This window comes from Sander lucioperca, chromosome 5, assembly GCF_008315115.2.
Source record: "Sander lucioperca isolate FBNREF2018 chromosome 5, SLUC_FBN_1.2, whole genome shotgun sequence".
In the NCBI taxonomy this organism is placed as follows: domain Eukaryota; kingdom Metazoa; phylum Chordata; class Actinopteri; order Perciformes; family Percidae; genus Sander; species Sander lucioperca.
In genome coordinates, this window is record NC_050177.1 from 44,702,089 (window position 1) to 44,717,945 (window position 15,857).

General features: G+C 39.6%; 1 protein-coding gene across 4 annotated transcripts in view; it reads left to right on the plus strand.

Annotated features, from left to right (window-relative positions):
* Positions 1 to 2,463: 2,463 nt before the first annotated feature.
* LOC116038903 (chloride channel protein 2-like) overlaps positions 2,464 to 15,857 on the plus strand; it is a 62,724-nt gene continuing 49,330 nt past the window's right edge. For 3 of the 4 annotated variants that reach the window (XM_036001499.1, XM_031283612.2, XM_036001497.1), the window contains exons 1-2: positions 2,464 to 2,749; positions 9,615 to 9,756. In XM_036001499.1, the coding sequence (XP_035857392.1) occupies positions 2,699 to 2,749; positions 9,615 to 9,756 (193 nt within the window). In that variant the 5' untranslated portion in view covers positions 2,464 to 2,698. The remainder of the gene's footprint in view (positions 2,750 to 9,614; positions 9,757 to 15,857) is intronic. The other variant, XM_036001498.1, reaches the window with a different exon arrangement.

Genomic DNA, 15,857 nt, shown 5'->3' on the forward strand with positions numbered 1-15,857 from the left:
AGAGGGGATAATTTTCTATTTATGTGATGTCTTACCATGTCTGACTGTCTCTTGGGGACTCAAAAGCAATGGTCCCATCTGAATCCAGGAAGCCTATTTTACTGGGGCGGCCCATTCTGATCAGTAAGGGAAGACAGAGAGATAAAAATTTACTAAATGTAATGCCTTTTCATAGACATAACTCAGCTATTTTACAACTTCTTCTTAATTCTGAGTGCTACATAAAAATTATGGTTGAAACAACAGATTGTGACATTTGTAGAAGAAAAAATGAGCAGTGATTCAACTGAGGCTAATCAGAAAATATGTTACAGTAAAGAGTTACCCAGTGCTGTTGTTTGTTCAGTGTTTGAATTAGATAACAGTATGTTGAGCATCCCATATAATATTATGTTAACTTACATTTGTGTAAGCGTCTCTGAAAAATAATTTACTATTTGAAAAACATATGTTGGAGACAGACATATACAGGCATGATCCTTTTTAGTCTTTTATGTGAAGACATGCACACACATAAACAGCTTATTAAAGATAAATTATCATCTTCCATCCCATTGCTTTGTTGTCAGCTGTCTAATTTGTCATTCAGTAGGTGTGTTTAGCCCTTGTGACCCTATCTGTCACACACCTTAATATGGATGTGACAAACACTGTTTTTATGCATTCAATAGAAGAATACAAGAGAGTCGAAGCAAAGGAATATGAGGTTTATGTTTGAATGTTTCAGGGCTGAGTCTAGTATTAACAACACTTACTTAACACCACGTACTTTTCCATCTCTTATATTTTGACTCGTCCTGGTCTCAGTCACAGTTAGATGTTGACTTTTTTGTCCCTATAAAAAACAAAAAATCACCAATGCATGTGATCACAAGCTTTGGAGACTGAAATAATTTTAATTGAAGATACAAGCGAATGCTTATTTTCTTTTTGCATGATGTTTTGAGTTGTCCAATGATGTAAATGCTGCTCCTCTGCGTTACAAATAGCCATTTCAGGTGGTTTGGACATCTGATCAAGATAGCTCCTGGTCACCTCTTTGCGGAGGTTTTCTGGGCATGATCAAATAGGAGAAGGGCACCAAGGCAGACCCAGAACACGCTGGAGGCGTTAGATCCCATGTGGCCCGGGAAGGCCTGAGTATACCCCAATAAAAGCTGGAGGATGTGGAAGATTTTTTTTTTAGCCTGCTGCCATTACAATTTGGATCCGGATAACTAGTGTAAAATAGATGTGTTGATCATCAGTGTTTCTGCTTATCATGCACCTCCAGTCATTTTCCATTGAGAGGAAGTAGAGCTATCATGAGATTTATGAATGAAAGCCCTTGTTTATCCTTGAAGAGAGCAGTTCCTCAAAACTTGGGGGTTAAACTACGAAGGCTGGCACTTAAAACCAAGATTCACACAAAGCAAGTCTGTCCTAATGATTACCTGCCCACACACATATTGTGTTGAAGTGGAAAACATCTATTTTTGTAGAGTTCAGCTCAAGTTCAACTGCATGCTAAAAGCTATAGGTTCCCTGTATATGTTTCACATTGCTGCAAAGAAACATCAAACAATTCAGTTTCTCAGAATCAAGTTTCTGAAGCGTAATTAAATTGAGCAAAGGGTTTGACCTCGGGGAAATATATCCTTTGCTAAAAGTTGAAATCTAACTGTTTACATCTGATCATCTCAAAGTTTGAAAGGCCCCAGCCACACAGAGCAGTGTGCAGCAGCAGTTTTCTGTCCACTGATCCACTTTGGATTCACCTCAGGTCAATGTAGTTTTTCTGACTTTTATTTCAAGGCATAATCTTTCAAATGTGGTTCTACTCTTACATTATATTATATGACACATTTTATATTTTATAATATTATTGATTTGCTCAACAATGATTTTGTCAACAGCTGGTGACACTAGAGATGAAAAGCCAAGGGATCAACAAAGTCATCAGGATATGTCAACTGGAAACCATTCATAATTATGGGCCAAACCATCCAGTAGATGTTAAGATATTTGACTGGATTATTGAAATGTATCTCCTGTTGGAAGGCACTACTGTAGATGAAAGGTTAGAGGCTCACCAAGTCAGTATGCTTTATTCTTGGGCACCCTGGATATATGTAGGTAGTCACCTTGAATGTCGGTAAACAATTTCTTGGCCACCCATCAAATAGTTATGGAGATATTTCAGTTTGGACTAATAGTGGAATGACTGATAGACAGAGAAACATCCCCATCCAAAAAGCCATGCTGCTAGTATTAAAACTAAAAGGATTGTTTAATGTTATGACCTACCTTGCATCACCCTGTGCCCACCCCTATTTCCCAGAGTGGTGTGGACTTACAAATGGCACACTCTATGCCCCAACTAAGTGTAGTTGGGGCATACCCATGCTTGATTTAATTTGCGCTTCAGAAACGTGATTCTGAGAAACTGAAGTGTTTGATGTTCTTTTGCAGCGATGTGAAACAATTACAGGGAAGTCTATCCTGAGCTGAACGCTACAAAACTACAAGATGCTTTCCATTTCAACACAATAAGTGTGTGAGTAGGTCAACAATTAGAACAGCCTTGCTGTGACAGAAACTAAAGTCAGTCCAATGCTTTAATCACTGTCCAACACACAGAGAGACATCGCTGTCAATTTTCTCTCACTTTCAAGCTTAAAAACATTTCATCAAGTTGCCGGGTAGAGACAGCCGAGCCATGGCAGGGGACGGGTCGGACCAGCGGGCGCTGCAGTATGAACAAACTCTGGTAAGTTTGTCTTGTTGCCTGTCTGAACTTTGTTCACTGGGCACACAGTACGTGCAGTCTCATGGCATTAAGAGGGAAGCCAGACTCCACTGACAAATCTTTATTCTTAACGCTGCTGGCTAATTGTATGCATCTACTAATTACATGATAGCAAGCAAATTGTGGTCAAAAGTTATATTTAAATGAAATAAATGTGTGTTGGTGAAATTTGCATATGTCGAATGAAACAGTGTCTCTATCTCTGTTATTTGTGAAGTTTGTACTTGAGTGTGTGCTTTTGCTGACCGAGGGTGAACTATAAGTTGTCAGATTTTAAGCAAAGTTTAACCCCCTTGTACACTCACGTGAAAGTGACAGAGGCTTGTGGGAAGTCGCTGTGTAATTGGTGATATAAGTAACTAAGGACACGTTTCTATATTGTCTCAGTCCTCACGTTGAATGTCTTTAGCTAGTGTTACAACAGTAAAGGGGCTTATTATCATAGCATCTGAAATTTGCAATCCTGTCCAGTCAGTCTAGTCTCCTGTATGGAGAGATTTTGGCCAAACTCCATTGCACTGTGCTTCCATGCACTTTAAGAAAGCAGTGTATATTGTCAAAATTGCAAATTAGAAAGTGACTTTATGATGTCTGTTTTGAATTTTAAAAAATGTGGTGATAAATGCGGAAGAAACCCCAAATCGCCCCCCAAATGTTTCCCTTCTTGATTTTTTTGTTAATCTTTGTTCCTTTCCTACTCCCACATTGGAATTTGACATGGATCTGGCGAGTGATTTTAAGGCTTGTCATTCAATTAATCATTTCTACCGAGTACGGTTTGGTATTGAGAAAGTGTTTTGCATTGGAACCAGCTGTACATTTTTAAGATTTATCAGAAAGCTTTTTGTTCTTGCTCATCTATTCTTTAAAGTGAAGTGTGGTCTAGATCAGTGGTTACGAAAGAGTCAACACGTGCATAGTGTTGAGCTTGTGCTCAAAAGTATGGTTAAACTTGTCAAAAGGCATAAATGATGAAAATAAAATGTAAATAACTTTATGGAAGGGTGGAAGTCTGTCTAACAAGAGGATTTCCTGCAAAATCATCACATAATTATTGATGTAGTTGTAATCATATTGCCTGAGAATAATCTAACAGTAGTACTGTACATTCAACCCAAGTACAAAACAACATACAGCCAACTTGTGCAGTAAGCAAGATAATATGTATTATATTTGAAAATAAAGATGTTTTTTTGCTTCGAAAATATTTTGGTTTCAGTTCTTACCTATTTAATGTAAAAACGTTCCCTTTCCCTTTCTAATTTTGAAATCTGTCTGCCCAACTATGTTGAACTGATCAGAAACGTTCCTGTAAGCTAACATGAGACTATCTACACATTACTTTTTACAGTTTTTTTTGTATTGCTAAACAACAGTGGTCACAACTGAAGCCACATGTACAGAACTCTGACCACAGTCTGCATTACCAACAGTCACCTCAGCTAAACAGTTCACATCACCTGCAAAACTCATTTCATACAACACAACTCTTCACACACGTCTCAAAACAGGCTCAGTACAGCAAAACAGCACAACAGTCCTCATCATGTCAACACACACTGTCACTCAGAACACACTGCCAAACACCAAAAACTAACAAACTAAAGGTACGTAATAGTAACAAAGAATTGTGGGGCTAATCCTGCCTCTCTCCAGCATCAGGCCACATGTTTTCATCATCACACTGGATGACCTGGCTTGCCATGCACCTGCATCATCTATAAATACAAATGAATGTGGCGTTTCCATTGCTTCCACCTCCATTACTTTCTGAAAAACAGTAAGTGCGCCGTTTTACTGCGGTAAAGGTAGTGTTATTCACATTTTTTATAGCTGTGTATGTAACCTCAGACATCTTACCTGGACATATTGGCATCTTTGCTCTTTTAACTTCTTCTCTCATATGGTACAATGTATAACTGTTTTATTCTTACTAGGTGTTATGTTCACCAACAAGTCAAACAAGACACCTGCTTATGCTTCCAGCTGAAATTGCAATCAGCAGTGTTTGAAATGCAGCAGGCTGAAATCTATTCTGTTTTGCATGTGTGTTAACAGTTTTGACAGCAGTGTGTTAGCATTTGAACAAAGTGCTGTAAATTCACAGTGTTCAGCAGGTTGTGGTTAAAGCCAGAAAAAGAGTTTGGTCCACATGGACTGCTGCTGAGCAGACTGTGGTTAGAGTTTAGCAATAACCCCCCCCCCCACTGTAATTACACACATAGAAGGTGACAGAAGTAGTTCTGCGGAGAACAAAAAAAGAATTTAAGGAAGACGTTCAAACCCTGCCTACTATCACACCTCCGCACACGTGGCCGACTGTTGCTTCAAGTGGGCATGGTTGTTATATTGTCTGCCTTTGGAAAGCTGAAAATTGTTGAACGCAGTACCTCCGAATTAAGCGTCAATTTGGGGGGTTCAATTCAGGCGTTATTAGACAATTTAACAGTCACTTTTGTTTGTTAGTGCTGGTACCAGTGACAGAGAGGCTGCTGGAATTGTATTGACCCTTGTGTCACAATTGGCAAAGCTTTACAAATACCAAGCATGTTTGACAGGGACTTGCACAGGACAGGGTTGCAACAGCATAGTTGACCTTTTCACAGCATGGTTGCGATGAGGACCCGTCAGACATGTATTCTGACAGTTTAACTTGAACCCATCCTCTCTGGGGAATGATACTGCCATAGGTAAATGTCCTTGATCCTCTGTTTTGACTGACAGTTCTACAATTTAAAATCCTGTACCGCCCAGTCAACCTTCTGTGATTGTTGACCCCAATAACACAACAGTGTGTGTGTGTGTGTGTGTGTGTGTGTGTGTGTGTGTGTGTGTTTGTGTGTGTGTGTGTGTGTGGCTAAATTTAGCCAGCAGCATGCCTCCTGTTTGTGTACATGGCAGACGGTATTTGCAAGGTTCCAAGTAAATCTCTGTTCATCATTCAGGGTTTAGCATTGTCAGCATCCGTCAGACCATAGGGGCCAGGTTCCAAGATATGTAAGCCTGCTTCTAGGGTCTGTTTTGTCCTGACATGCATGGAGATTTAGTCAATCTGGACATGTAGAAATAGCAGTGTAAGTTTTGCTTTGCTGTGTACTGTACACAACCATTGGAAAGAAAGGCAACATATAGAGCTTGAAAGTCTTTGTTTGTTTATACCATGCAGCCTACTGTTGATTTTGTCAGCTATTTCAGATTAAGTCTTTGTCTGAGTTCTGACATCAGAAGTCCATGAGTATTACTCATATTTAGGCAATGTTATCCTTATTTTTGGTCATTTTTTAATTTTCAGAAACACTTCAGCAATAGAGCATTCTAATTTCATAAAAGTTTGAATTAGTTCGAATTAATTCTCTTTTACTTTGTATTCGTTTTGACTTGATTTTGAGAAAAGTGACAGCTCTAGTCTCCACCCTTGACTCTAAATCCGAATTGTTACTTTTTAAGCATGGAATTGATTCCATTGGTGCCACCTCAAACCCATGCCCCTGTGTTGGTGTGGACGATAGACGTAATATGTGTAATATGATGATTTTTTTTTTTTTGTCATTTTGAAATTTTTTTAAATGTTTTTATTAATTTTTCATTGCAAATACAATGGAATACAATGATGTATGTCCACTGTAGACATGCAAATTCAGCTGAAAATATGCCAGACAGACTGTATTTCATTTGAAAAACAGCAGATTTGGATCTGTTTAGTACGAGCAAATGTAGTCTGATACACTCTGGGCCCTCTCACATGCAGATAGACTCTTATGAAGTTGGATAGTTTAACACTACACATTTAGGAATGAGGCTACAGTACAGGACTGTATATTCAATCATCCCCTGTTTCCATATGACACTTAACACTAACACTGTGGACTTCAACTGTGCACCACAGGGTTTGGACTGTATTCTAGGAAGCTCAAAATATGCTGTGTGTTGATAAAATAAGATGAGACAACATTATTGGCCATTACATTACATGAAATGGAAATTTGCCTTTGGCATCCTGACAATAATAATAATAATAATAATAATAATAATAATAATAACTCATTACATTTATATAGCGCTTTATCATCACTCAAAGCGCTTTGGGGGGTGGGGGGGGGGGGCTATAACTCTCTACCACCACCAATGTGTAGCTCCCACCTGGATGATGCACTACAGCTTCACGACGCCAGACGCAATACAGGAAAACGGACAGTGAACGGCAGATAAAATACATAAAATACATTTTCAACAGCTGCATCGTTTATTATGTCTCTGTTCAGGATGGTCACAGTAGAGGGCACAAATGACTTTTTGTACCCACTTTTCCAATTTAATGTCAATAATTGTTCCAAGATATTTAAATTGAGTGTCCTGCTCCACTTCCTTTCCCCTTCATAATAAAAGGCTGAAAGACGAGCTGCCTACTCCCACACAGCTCTTTGCTCTTTCTGACATTAAGGTCAAGGAAGCTGCCGTCGAACCAGGTGGCGAGGTCGTCGATGTGCTGCTGGAAGGAAGGGCTTCTGACATCTTGCAGGCAGGACCTGGCACAAATCAAAGTCTTTACACGCGTTTATTTTTCTAATCCCAGGAAAAGAAATATGTCTCATCAGCAACTCTCATGCTGCTGAAATGAAATTAATGAAAAGCCTTGGCGATTTTGTTGAGGTGGGTTTAAATACCTCGCTTTGTTGTGACGGGTGGCCAAGAGGAAATTATTTAAGAGGGAGCTGGTGTCTGGGTGGTGTACAGTGTTGTGGAATTTTCAGAAACACCATGTTGCGGTATGATGAGACAAATGGAAAACTTAGACAACATCAGGTCATTCATAGGTCACAGGTCAGGGGACGAGACTATTCGGTCAGTCTCTAATAACCAAACCTGTTCATGTATGTATGTTTTTCTCTCTACAGATTCAAGGTGTGTAGACAGCTGCATGATAAGGGAATGTATTTTTTCAGGACTGTCTCCTTTTGGAGGTTGATGGGCCTGCCACACTTCCTAGATAGAGCATACTTCCTAGAGAGAGAGAGAGAGAAAGATAGGCTGAACTAGGCTTTAGCATCTGTGATTAGGTACCTGCAATATCTTAATTTACATTAAAAGTTCAGCTAAACGTAACGCCTCCAGCATGAGTTTAAATACACCTTCAGGAAGACAGGAACTTCAGAGAGTTGGGACGGCACTCAATTGAGTGTTCATTAAATGCTTCTGTGTAAGTTATCAAAATTTCCCAAACATTCTTCACGTATGTGAAATGAGTTGTGCTTCTTCTTGTGCTTTTTCCTTAACAACAGTGCAAAACTTGGCGCTTCCTGTCTCGTGTATTGCTCACTTGACTTCTTTTGTATGTGTGTATTTGTGTGTGTGTTTAAGAGTACTTTGTTGTTTGTGTGTGTGGATTGTTGTGCTGGGGTCACAGTAAAGTTTGAATAGCTGGAGCCAATGAGTTGAGTTATTCGGTTCATGCTGAATCTGTGAGGGTGTGTGTGTGTGTGTTTCCCTGAAGTAAAAAGACAACTTTTATCTTTGTAAATATGTATTCTTTTTCTGACCTCTGACCTTTATGGGGGCCGTGATGGTCCAGAGGTACTCCAGGTTATGATAAGGTTTAAAGCTCCATTGTGTAATGTTTGGAGTTGATTCTTAGCAAAAAACCCTTTGTTCTTTCGCACATATGTGCTCATTCATATGTAATTACCTCCACCAACTAATCAAAGTATTCTCGTAAGCGTAGAATCTGCCATTCAGAATCATTATGAGTGAGTCGCTCGTATGTATTCTGCCATGTTGTGCCTCCATCTTTAAAATACGTTAGCCAAAGAGGGACATACCTCCGCGTTTCGCGCTTTTACACTCAGTGGCACCGTGACAAATGCCAGGGGGAGATTACTCGCGAATGCCGGCAGATTTAAAGCCTGTTGAAGATGGAGGATCACGCTGATACTTTACTAACATTAGCTTGCATTCGTTTGGGAACCTTATAGCTGATGTTAGCAATGAAATGGTACCAAAATAACGAAAAACGTAAAACTATTATTACACTGGAAGGAACACTCACGGACGAAGTCGTACTTCTTGGAATAATAATAAGAGATAAGAGTTAAAATGTGATCGGAATGGGAGGGGTAAGAAAGAAACTTTCAGTCAGGCAGCGCAGTGGCTCAGTGGTTAGCACTTCTACCTCACAGCGAGAAGGTTCTGGGTTTGAAACCAGGTCCTCCCAGGCCTTTCTGTGTGGAGTTTGCATGTTCTCCCTGTGCTTGCGTGGGTTTTCTCCGGGTGCTCCAGTTTCTTTCCACCATGAAAGACATGCATGCAACTAGGACTACAGTTGAAAATTAGCCGGCTGGCTAATTTACGACTGGTGCATTTACAGAAATGTTGATTAATGTGCATAATTTATAATTTAATGTCCTAATCAAAATAAATAAATCTTAAATCTTAAAATCTTAGTTGGTTGTCATATACAATTTCACTGCTAGATGGGAGAAATTCTTACACAATGTAACTTTAAGAAAAGTAACCACAGCCAGTTAGCAGCACTGCACTGTATCTGTCTTTGCTACTGTCTCTCTCTCTCTGCCACACCAGTTTCTCTATATATCGCTCTGATTCTTTCACCAACTCACTTTATTCACATAGTGGCCATATTTGATTAGTGAAGAAGATGCTGAACCAGCAATATGGTTGTTTAAATGCCAAATCAATGAATTTCTCTTTTGGAAAAAAATAAAATAAAATAAAATAAATGTTCTCTCTGTTTTTGCTTGTGGGAAGGGCCTGTGGAATGTGTTTGTACATTGAATATTTAAGCTAATAACCTTACTGTGTCGGTTTCCAGAAGTATGGACGCTACAGCGAGGATTTCGGGGAGTACACCAAAGAGGAGGCCGCTCGGCTGAGGGAGAGTGGGCAGAGACGATCTGTCAGCCAGACCCTCAAACCGCTGGAGAACAACAAGGGACGCTGTGCCAAGTGTCGCTGTAAGTTTCTTACCACAGGGTCAACGCTAAGACTGATGATCGGTTCAAATACATCCATTTAAAATGGAAACTCCTATCCGTAGACATAATTTCTATCAAATTATTATTCATTATTATCCAGCTCCTGTAATTTATGACACATGGTTTTAATGCTTCTGTATGGAACTGCAGCAACTCAAACTATTCGACTTTTTGAATTAAAAAACAATAATTTAGGAGGAAGTTTGAATAAAATCAAGAATAATTTTATTCTTGTAGGCAGTGTCAACATTTTACATTGTGATTTTCATTTAAAAAAATATTGGTATACACATACAATTTTCCTGAATTAATAACAGGATATTTATCAATCTTAAGCCTGCTGTTATTGCTGTTTTGTGGCTTTTTCATGACATCATGTTATCATTATATCGTGAAAACATAAAAATATAACATATCTACAAAGTTTTGATATGTAAAAATATAATTCATCAGAATGAGTGTTTCAGCTTTATGTGGAATGAATATTGATCTAACTGCAGAAGGCAGTCACATCACTAACTAAAGAAACACTCAAATATCGCTCGGCCCTGCTGAACAGAGCCTATATTGCCCTTCCAAGAACCATCTTTATTTAATGTCTCTTTAGAATTATGGTAAAATAGCTCTCCATGAACCCTTTATGGTTCTGTATGATAAGAGATAAGATAAGATAAGAAGGCTTTATTGTAAATATATTACAATGAATACAACAAAATTGTGAATGCCCCTCCCAGTGGTGCTTTAAAGAAACTATATTGCACACATCCATATATAACATGTAAATCACACACAGTCAACCACAGACAACGTCGTATACCAACTTTAATCATAAAACAAGGGGAGGTAGGTTGTGATAGATAATAAATATATTGCACAGACAGCGGTAACTTTTAGGATTAGATAGTACATTATTTCTATATCTATTTAGCAGCCTGAACCATCTGAGGGGGGAATTTAGTTCTAAAGACACTTTGCTGGTCTAAATGCAATCGTTGCTTTTGTTTTGGGAGCATGTTGGGCAGTGGGATGGAAAGGAAAGAAGAAAAAATGCTGCAGCGCTGAACGAACATCACAACAACAATCCTTTGCTGTGGGTGCGGGTGGATCCATGTGAACATGCCCCACCTTTCTCTTTGCAATGTTGGTAGTGATGATAATAATTGTGTGTTTGTGTCTTCATGGTGTGTGTGTGTGTGTGTGTGTGTGTGTGTGTGTGTGTGTGTGTATGTGTGTGTGTGGCAAATGATAATACAATTAAATAAGATTGTGTATAGTACACATACCAGGATAACACAGTAGGGGAAGTATGGAATGTCACTCAGATGCATGTAGAAGATGAGACAAGGCATTTTACTTTACATCACACACTCTTACTCTGACAGACACACACACACACACACACACACACACACACACACACACACACACACACACACACACAGTTGCCAGAGGATATCTACATCACCACACTGGCTGTTTCCCTCTCCTTCTGTTTTTTAGTCAGTCTCAGTGTCTTTCTTTCACCTTCTTTTCTTTCCTTTTACTCAATCCTAATTTTACTGAAAAAACAGTGTGAATCTTGGTTTTATATTGGCAGTTAACTCTTTTTCCTTCAAAGTGGAACTCCACCAATTTTATACATTAAAGGTGTTTGGGAGAGCATATGTACACAAGTTGAGTTAAACCTTTTGTGTCTCCAGAGGAAGCTGTGTGAAGTCTGACTCAAGTGACATCACTTGAGGACATGTATCAGTGTCAGTTGGGGCCAAAGACATCAAGTTTGAAAATGTAGGGTTGTGAAGCTCCTCAACTTTGCTTCAGAATCGAGGCTACATTAGCCACTGCTGCTAGCATGACACACGCAAGTCTCCCTCCCAGTGTGCGAAATACAGGGGGTTCCGGGGGGGGTCAACCCCCCCGATTAACCCATGAGACCCCCTGAAAGCCTCAAAAGCAAAATTTGAAGGAGGTCTCAAATTTTGTAAAAAAAAATTATTGTCACTAATGGTCACTAAAATGTTTTTAGGCCCACCATGTCCAGTATTCAGAATTAAAAACATTTATTCACAAATATGTTTGATTTTACACTGTTTAGTGTGTAGAAAAGGAAAAATGTTGCTACTCTCAGAAAAGGCAGAAAAGGGACCGGGTTTACACCTCGCAGAATGGATCAACGGTGATGTTACTAGCTCTGCAGCAAAGAGGCTACACACAGGGACAGCCAGACCCACACAAGGTCAGTGGAAATAGCCCAGATGAAAGAAAAAGACACCCTCCCGAACTGTGATGATAGAACTGATTGTTGTGCATAAGATGAGTGTGTGTGACTGTGCATGTGTCCTTTCTGGCTTCGGCATACTGCATGGTTATCAGTCCCTTCAGGATTTGAGGCCTTTTTTTTAGATTGTTGCAGCCCAAAATGTCTGTAAAAAATTGCGATAAAAGTTGCGATGTCTTTTGTATTTTTGTTGCAATGAAGTTGCGAGAGATAGTGAAAGTTGCAAAAAAAGTTGCGATTTTTTTTTTTTTTTTTATATATATATATAGTTCTTTAAAAATAGAAAGGAAACTTGTTTTGGTGAGAATAAAATTACTCTGGGCTGAGTTTTCCTAGTAACCAAAAAGGCTCAGGATGCTGCAAATGTTGGTATAATATGAAAAAGGCTGGTGGATTTAAGACAAAAAATAATAATTTATTGAATGAATCAAATTTGAACATACAATATGTGTCAGTGGCTTGTTGATCTTTACATTGTCAGTTCATTTCCTATCCTGGCCTGGGACACACATTCATATGGTTTGATAAAATAAAGTTACTTATTGGACTTTAACTTATCATTTACTTACAATAACGAGCACAGCTGTCCTTAGTTTAGGTCATCCTGTATGTCTCCTCTCCAGTTTTTCCTGCATCCACTGTGTGTGGTTTGTGTGTGCGTGCGTCAGTTGCGGGGGGAACTGAGCTGCAGCCCCACCCGCTGCAGAGAGCCGACAGGATTAAAGCTGCAGCAGCTTTCAGCGACTCAAAAGTGAAAAAACGTTACAGCGTAGATTGATGTTAAAATGTATACAGGTTGGCAGGAGCAGTCTTTCGCTGTACGTTTTGATGGTAAATGTGAGATGTTCGAGTCACACACGTCTCCTCTTCATATCAGAAACAAGGAAATGACTTCAGCGACGTACACGTGTTACGCCAACCCGTTCTCACTCCCACTTGGTCAGTGGCTCTCAGAGTCACATACTGATACAAAGTCTGACACGTGGGACTGCTATGATTGGTTGAAGTCACAGGAAACTCCAGTTATTGGTCAAATTTGCAGAAAAGTTGCGGTGATTAGTCAAAATTGCAAGTCGCACCAAATGCCCGATGATTGGCTGAATTCGCGTTTTTGGTGTGATCGCGACATCGCAAAATCCTGGAGGGACTGGGCTATGTAGGCCTTGTGGTTGGTTGTGGTCTTAGTGAAGCAGCCTAGCCTTGGAGTTGGAGAAGTTGGAGTGTGTGTGTGTGTGTGTGTGTGAGAGAGAGAGAGTGAGAGAGAGAGAGAGAGAGAGAGCGAGAGAGAAAGAGCACCCGCCGTGGTGATGTTTGGCTTGTTGTAGGCTGTCTGTCAGCATCGCCGTGGTGCTTTTTTCAATTTGAGAGATGGCCTGTTTGCATGGTTAGGCGAATGTGCTTTGTGTATGTGTTCAATGATATATCTGTCTGATCGTATTTGCTGTAGATGGATGGTTAAATAATGTCACACGATCGGTCATACTGCATGCTCTCATTTGCAAGTGCTCGGATTGCGTGCCAGTCTCCGATAGGCTATACCTGGCATTTATTCAGTTGATTGCTCTTGTAAGTGCACCAGATTGGTGCCAATTATTGTCATGTCTGCATTGTAATGCACAACTTTGCCTCTCCTTGTTATAAAACAACATGCATCCAAACAACTTTAGCCAATGCAACCTCCTATGTCAGTGTTGCTTTACGAATACTATAGCATATCGGATTATCAAAAATTGTTAAGTGTGTGTGTTGTCATGTAGGCTATAGTCTGATTGTCTTGGCTTGCATCCATGAAATATTGTAATGTTATAGGTAAGGTTGGGTATTGTTTGGATTTTTACGATTCCGATGCCAAACCGGTACTTTTAAAATGATTCCAATATCTAAACCAATTCTTGAAAAACAGAAAAAGTGTAATATGTTTAGCGATCACATGCAGTGAATGGTTAATATACTTTTACGTCCGTTTTGGTGAGCCCAGAGGGAAAATATGGCATTTTAAAAGTAGCTTACATTTACGGTAGCTAGCTTACGGTAGAACTACAGAGAAAGTGTGATATTTTTACGTTTCGGAGCGACAGAGGGAAAATATTTCAGTTGACACATTAAGTGGAACCAAAATGAAGAACCAAAATTTGCGTTCTAACCCGGTCCGATTCCTACCGGTTGCGTAGGAAGGTTTCGGTACCCAACCCTAGTTATAGGCCTACTGCATATTGAGAAAATTTAGATCGGTATTGCACAACAATTGGGAGATGGGGACCCCCCCCTGAATATTGACGGGTATTTCGCACACTGCTCCCACCGAACTGTCATCAGTCGAGTGCATTATGGGTAATGTAGGTGCATGGTTTTGACAAGGAAGAAGAATGCATGGAATAAAAAAGACAATACCTCTGGTTCTGCTGCATTGATTGTGATTTTTTAAATTGTCCATCATTAGTCTGACAATGCTAAATCAGTGGAGAACTTTTTTAATGGAACATGCACATACCAAAATAGACATATAGAAAACAAAGACACAAAAACAAGAATGAGAGAATAAGAACAAATTATGTACCCACCCAATCTGGGTAGCTGTAGTCATTATGAAAATCAAATCACTATCATAGGTAGTGACTTTGTACAAAGTACTGTAAGTGACTGTATAATATACAGAATATGAACTACAATAAATCACATTTCTGTACATATACTGCACATCTACAGCAAATAAAAGAGAATGCAAAGCAAAACAATTCAGACAGGGGTGGCATTTGTGTCATAGAGCAGCCTGCAGCACGCAGTCGTTTGAAATATGCATAATGATGTTTTAGATTATTCAGATTTGAGTAACTGGATGATTAAGCCTTAACTTCACCCGTTAATCAGGATGAGATCTCTTAAAGACCAGTATGAACAGGAGTGATGACAGCAAGCAAAACCTGTATCAATGTTTCATATAGGCCTGTCTATTTTTTAAAGAAATATGTGGAAATAATGAGCCTACTTAAAGGAATAACAACCTGCCACCACACTCCAGCTGATGGGGGAAAAGGAGACAAGCACATTTTTTCAATGTGCAAGCAGTGAAGTAAAGATACTATCTGGTTGATTGCTGTGTGTGACATTTGAAATGCCAAATATACCTACCAAAGAAAAAGGCTGCAATTTAATATTAAGGACATCTGTATGGAAAACTGTCACACAGAAGCTTTAAAGCAGAGGAGTAAGGTTAGTTTGTTCTCTGTCCCTGGGTACATTTCTGCTACCCGGCATTTTCCTTGTATTTCTGAATGATGAAAGATCAACACGACTGAATCAAGTCACAGCTGAAGTGCTGTTGAGCATGTTAGTAACCTTTTCCTTTTGTGGAGCTGCCTGTTCTGTATAAATGGAGCGCCCTCTGCTGTAGAGAAGTGCTCATAGGCACCCAGCTCACCCCAGCTAATCTCTCACTCTTCGGTCCTAAATGCTGCAGATCTTTGTGTGTGTGTGTGTGTGTGTGTGTGTGTGTGTGTGTGTGTGTGTGTCCTCTGCTCTAATCTTGGTGATGAGTTTTGCTGTTGTTTCACTGGCAGCTGATGAGTCAGATCCCTCTCCTTCCTCCTCTTCCCATCCTGTTTTTAAGGATCATGACACCAACACCCCAGGAATTGAATTGATTTGTCCCTCAGCAGGTACAGTGCCTTGCGAAAGTATCCGGTCCCTTTGAACTTTTCGACCTTTTGCCACATTTCAGGATTCAAACATAAAGATATAAAAATGTAATTTTTTGTGAAGAATCAACAACAAGTGGGACACAATCATGAAGTGGAACGAAATT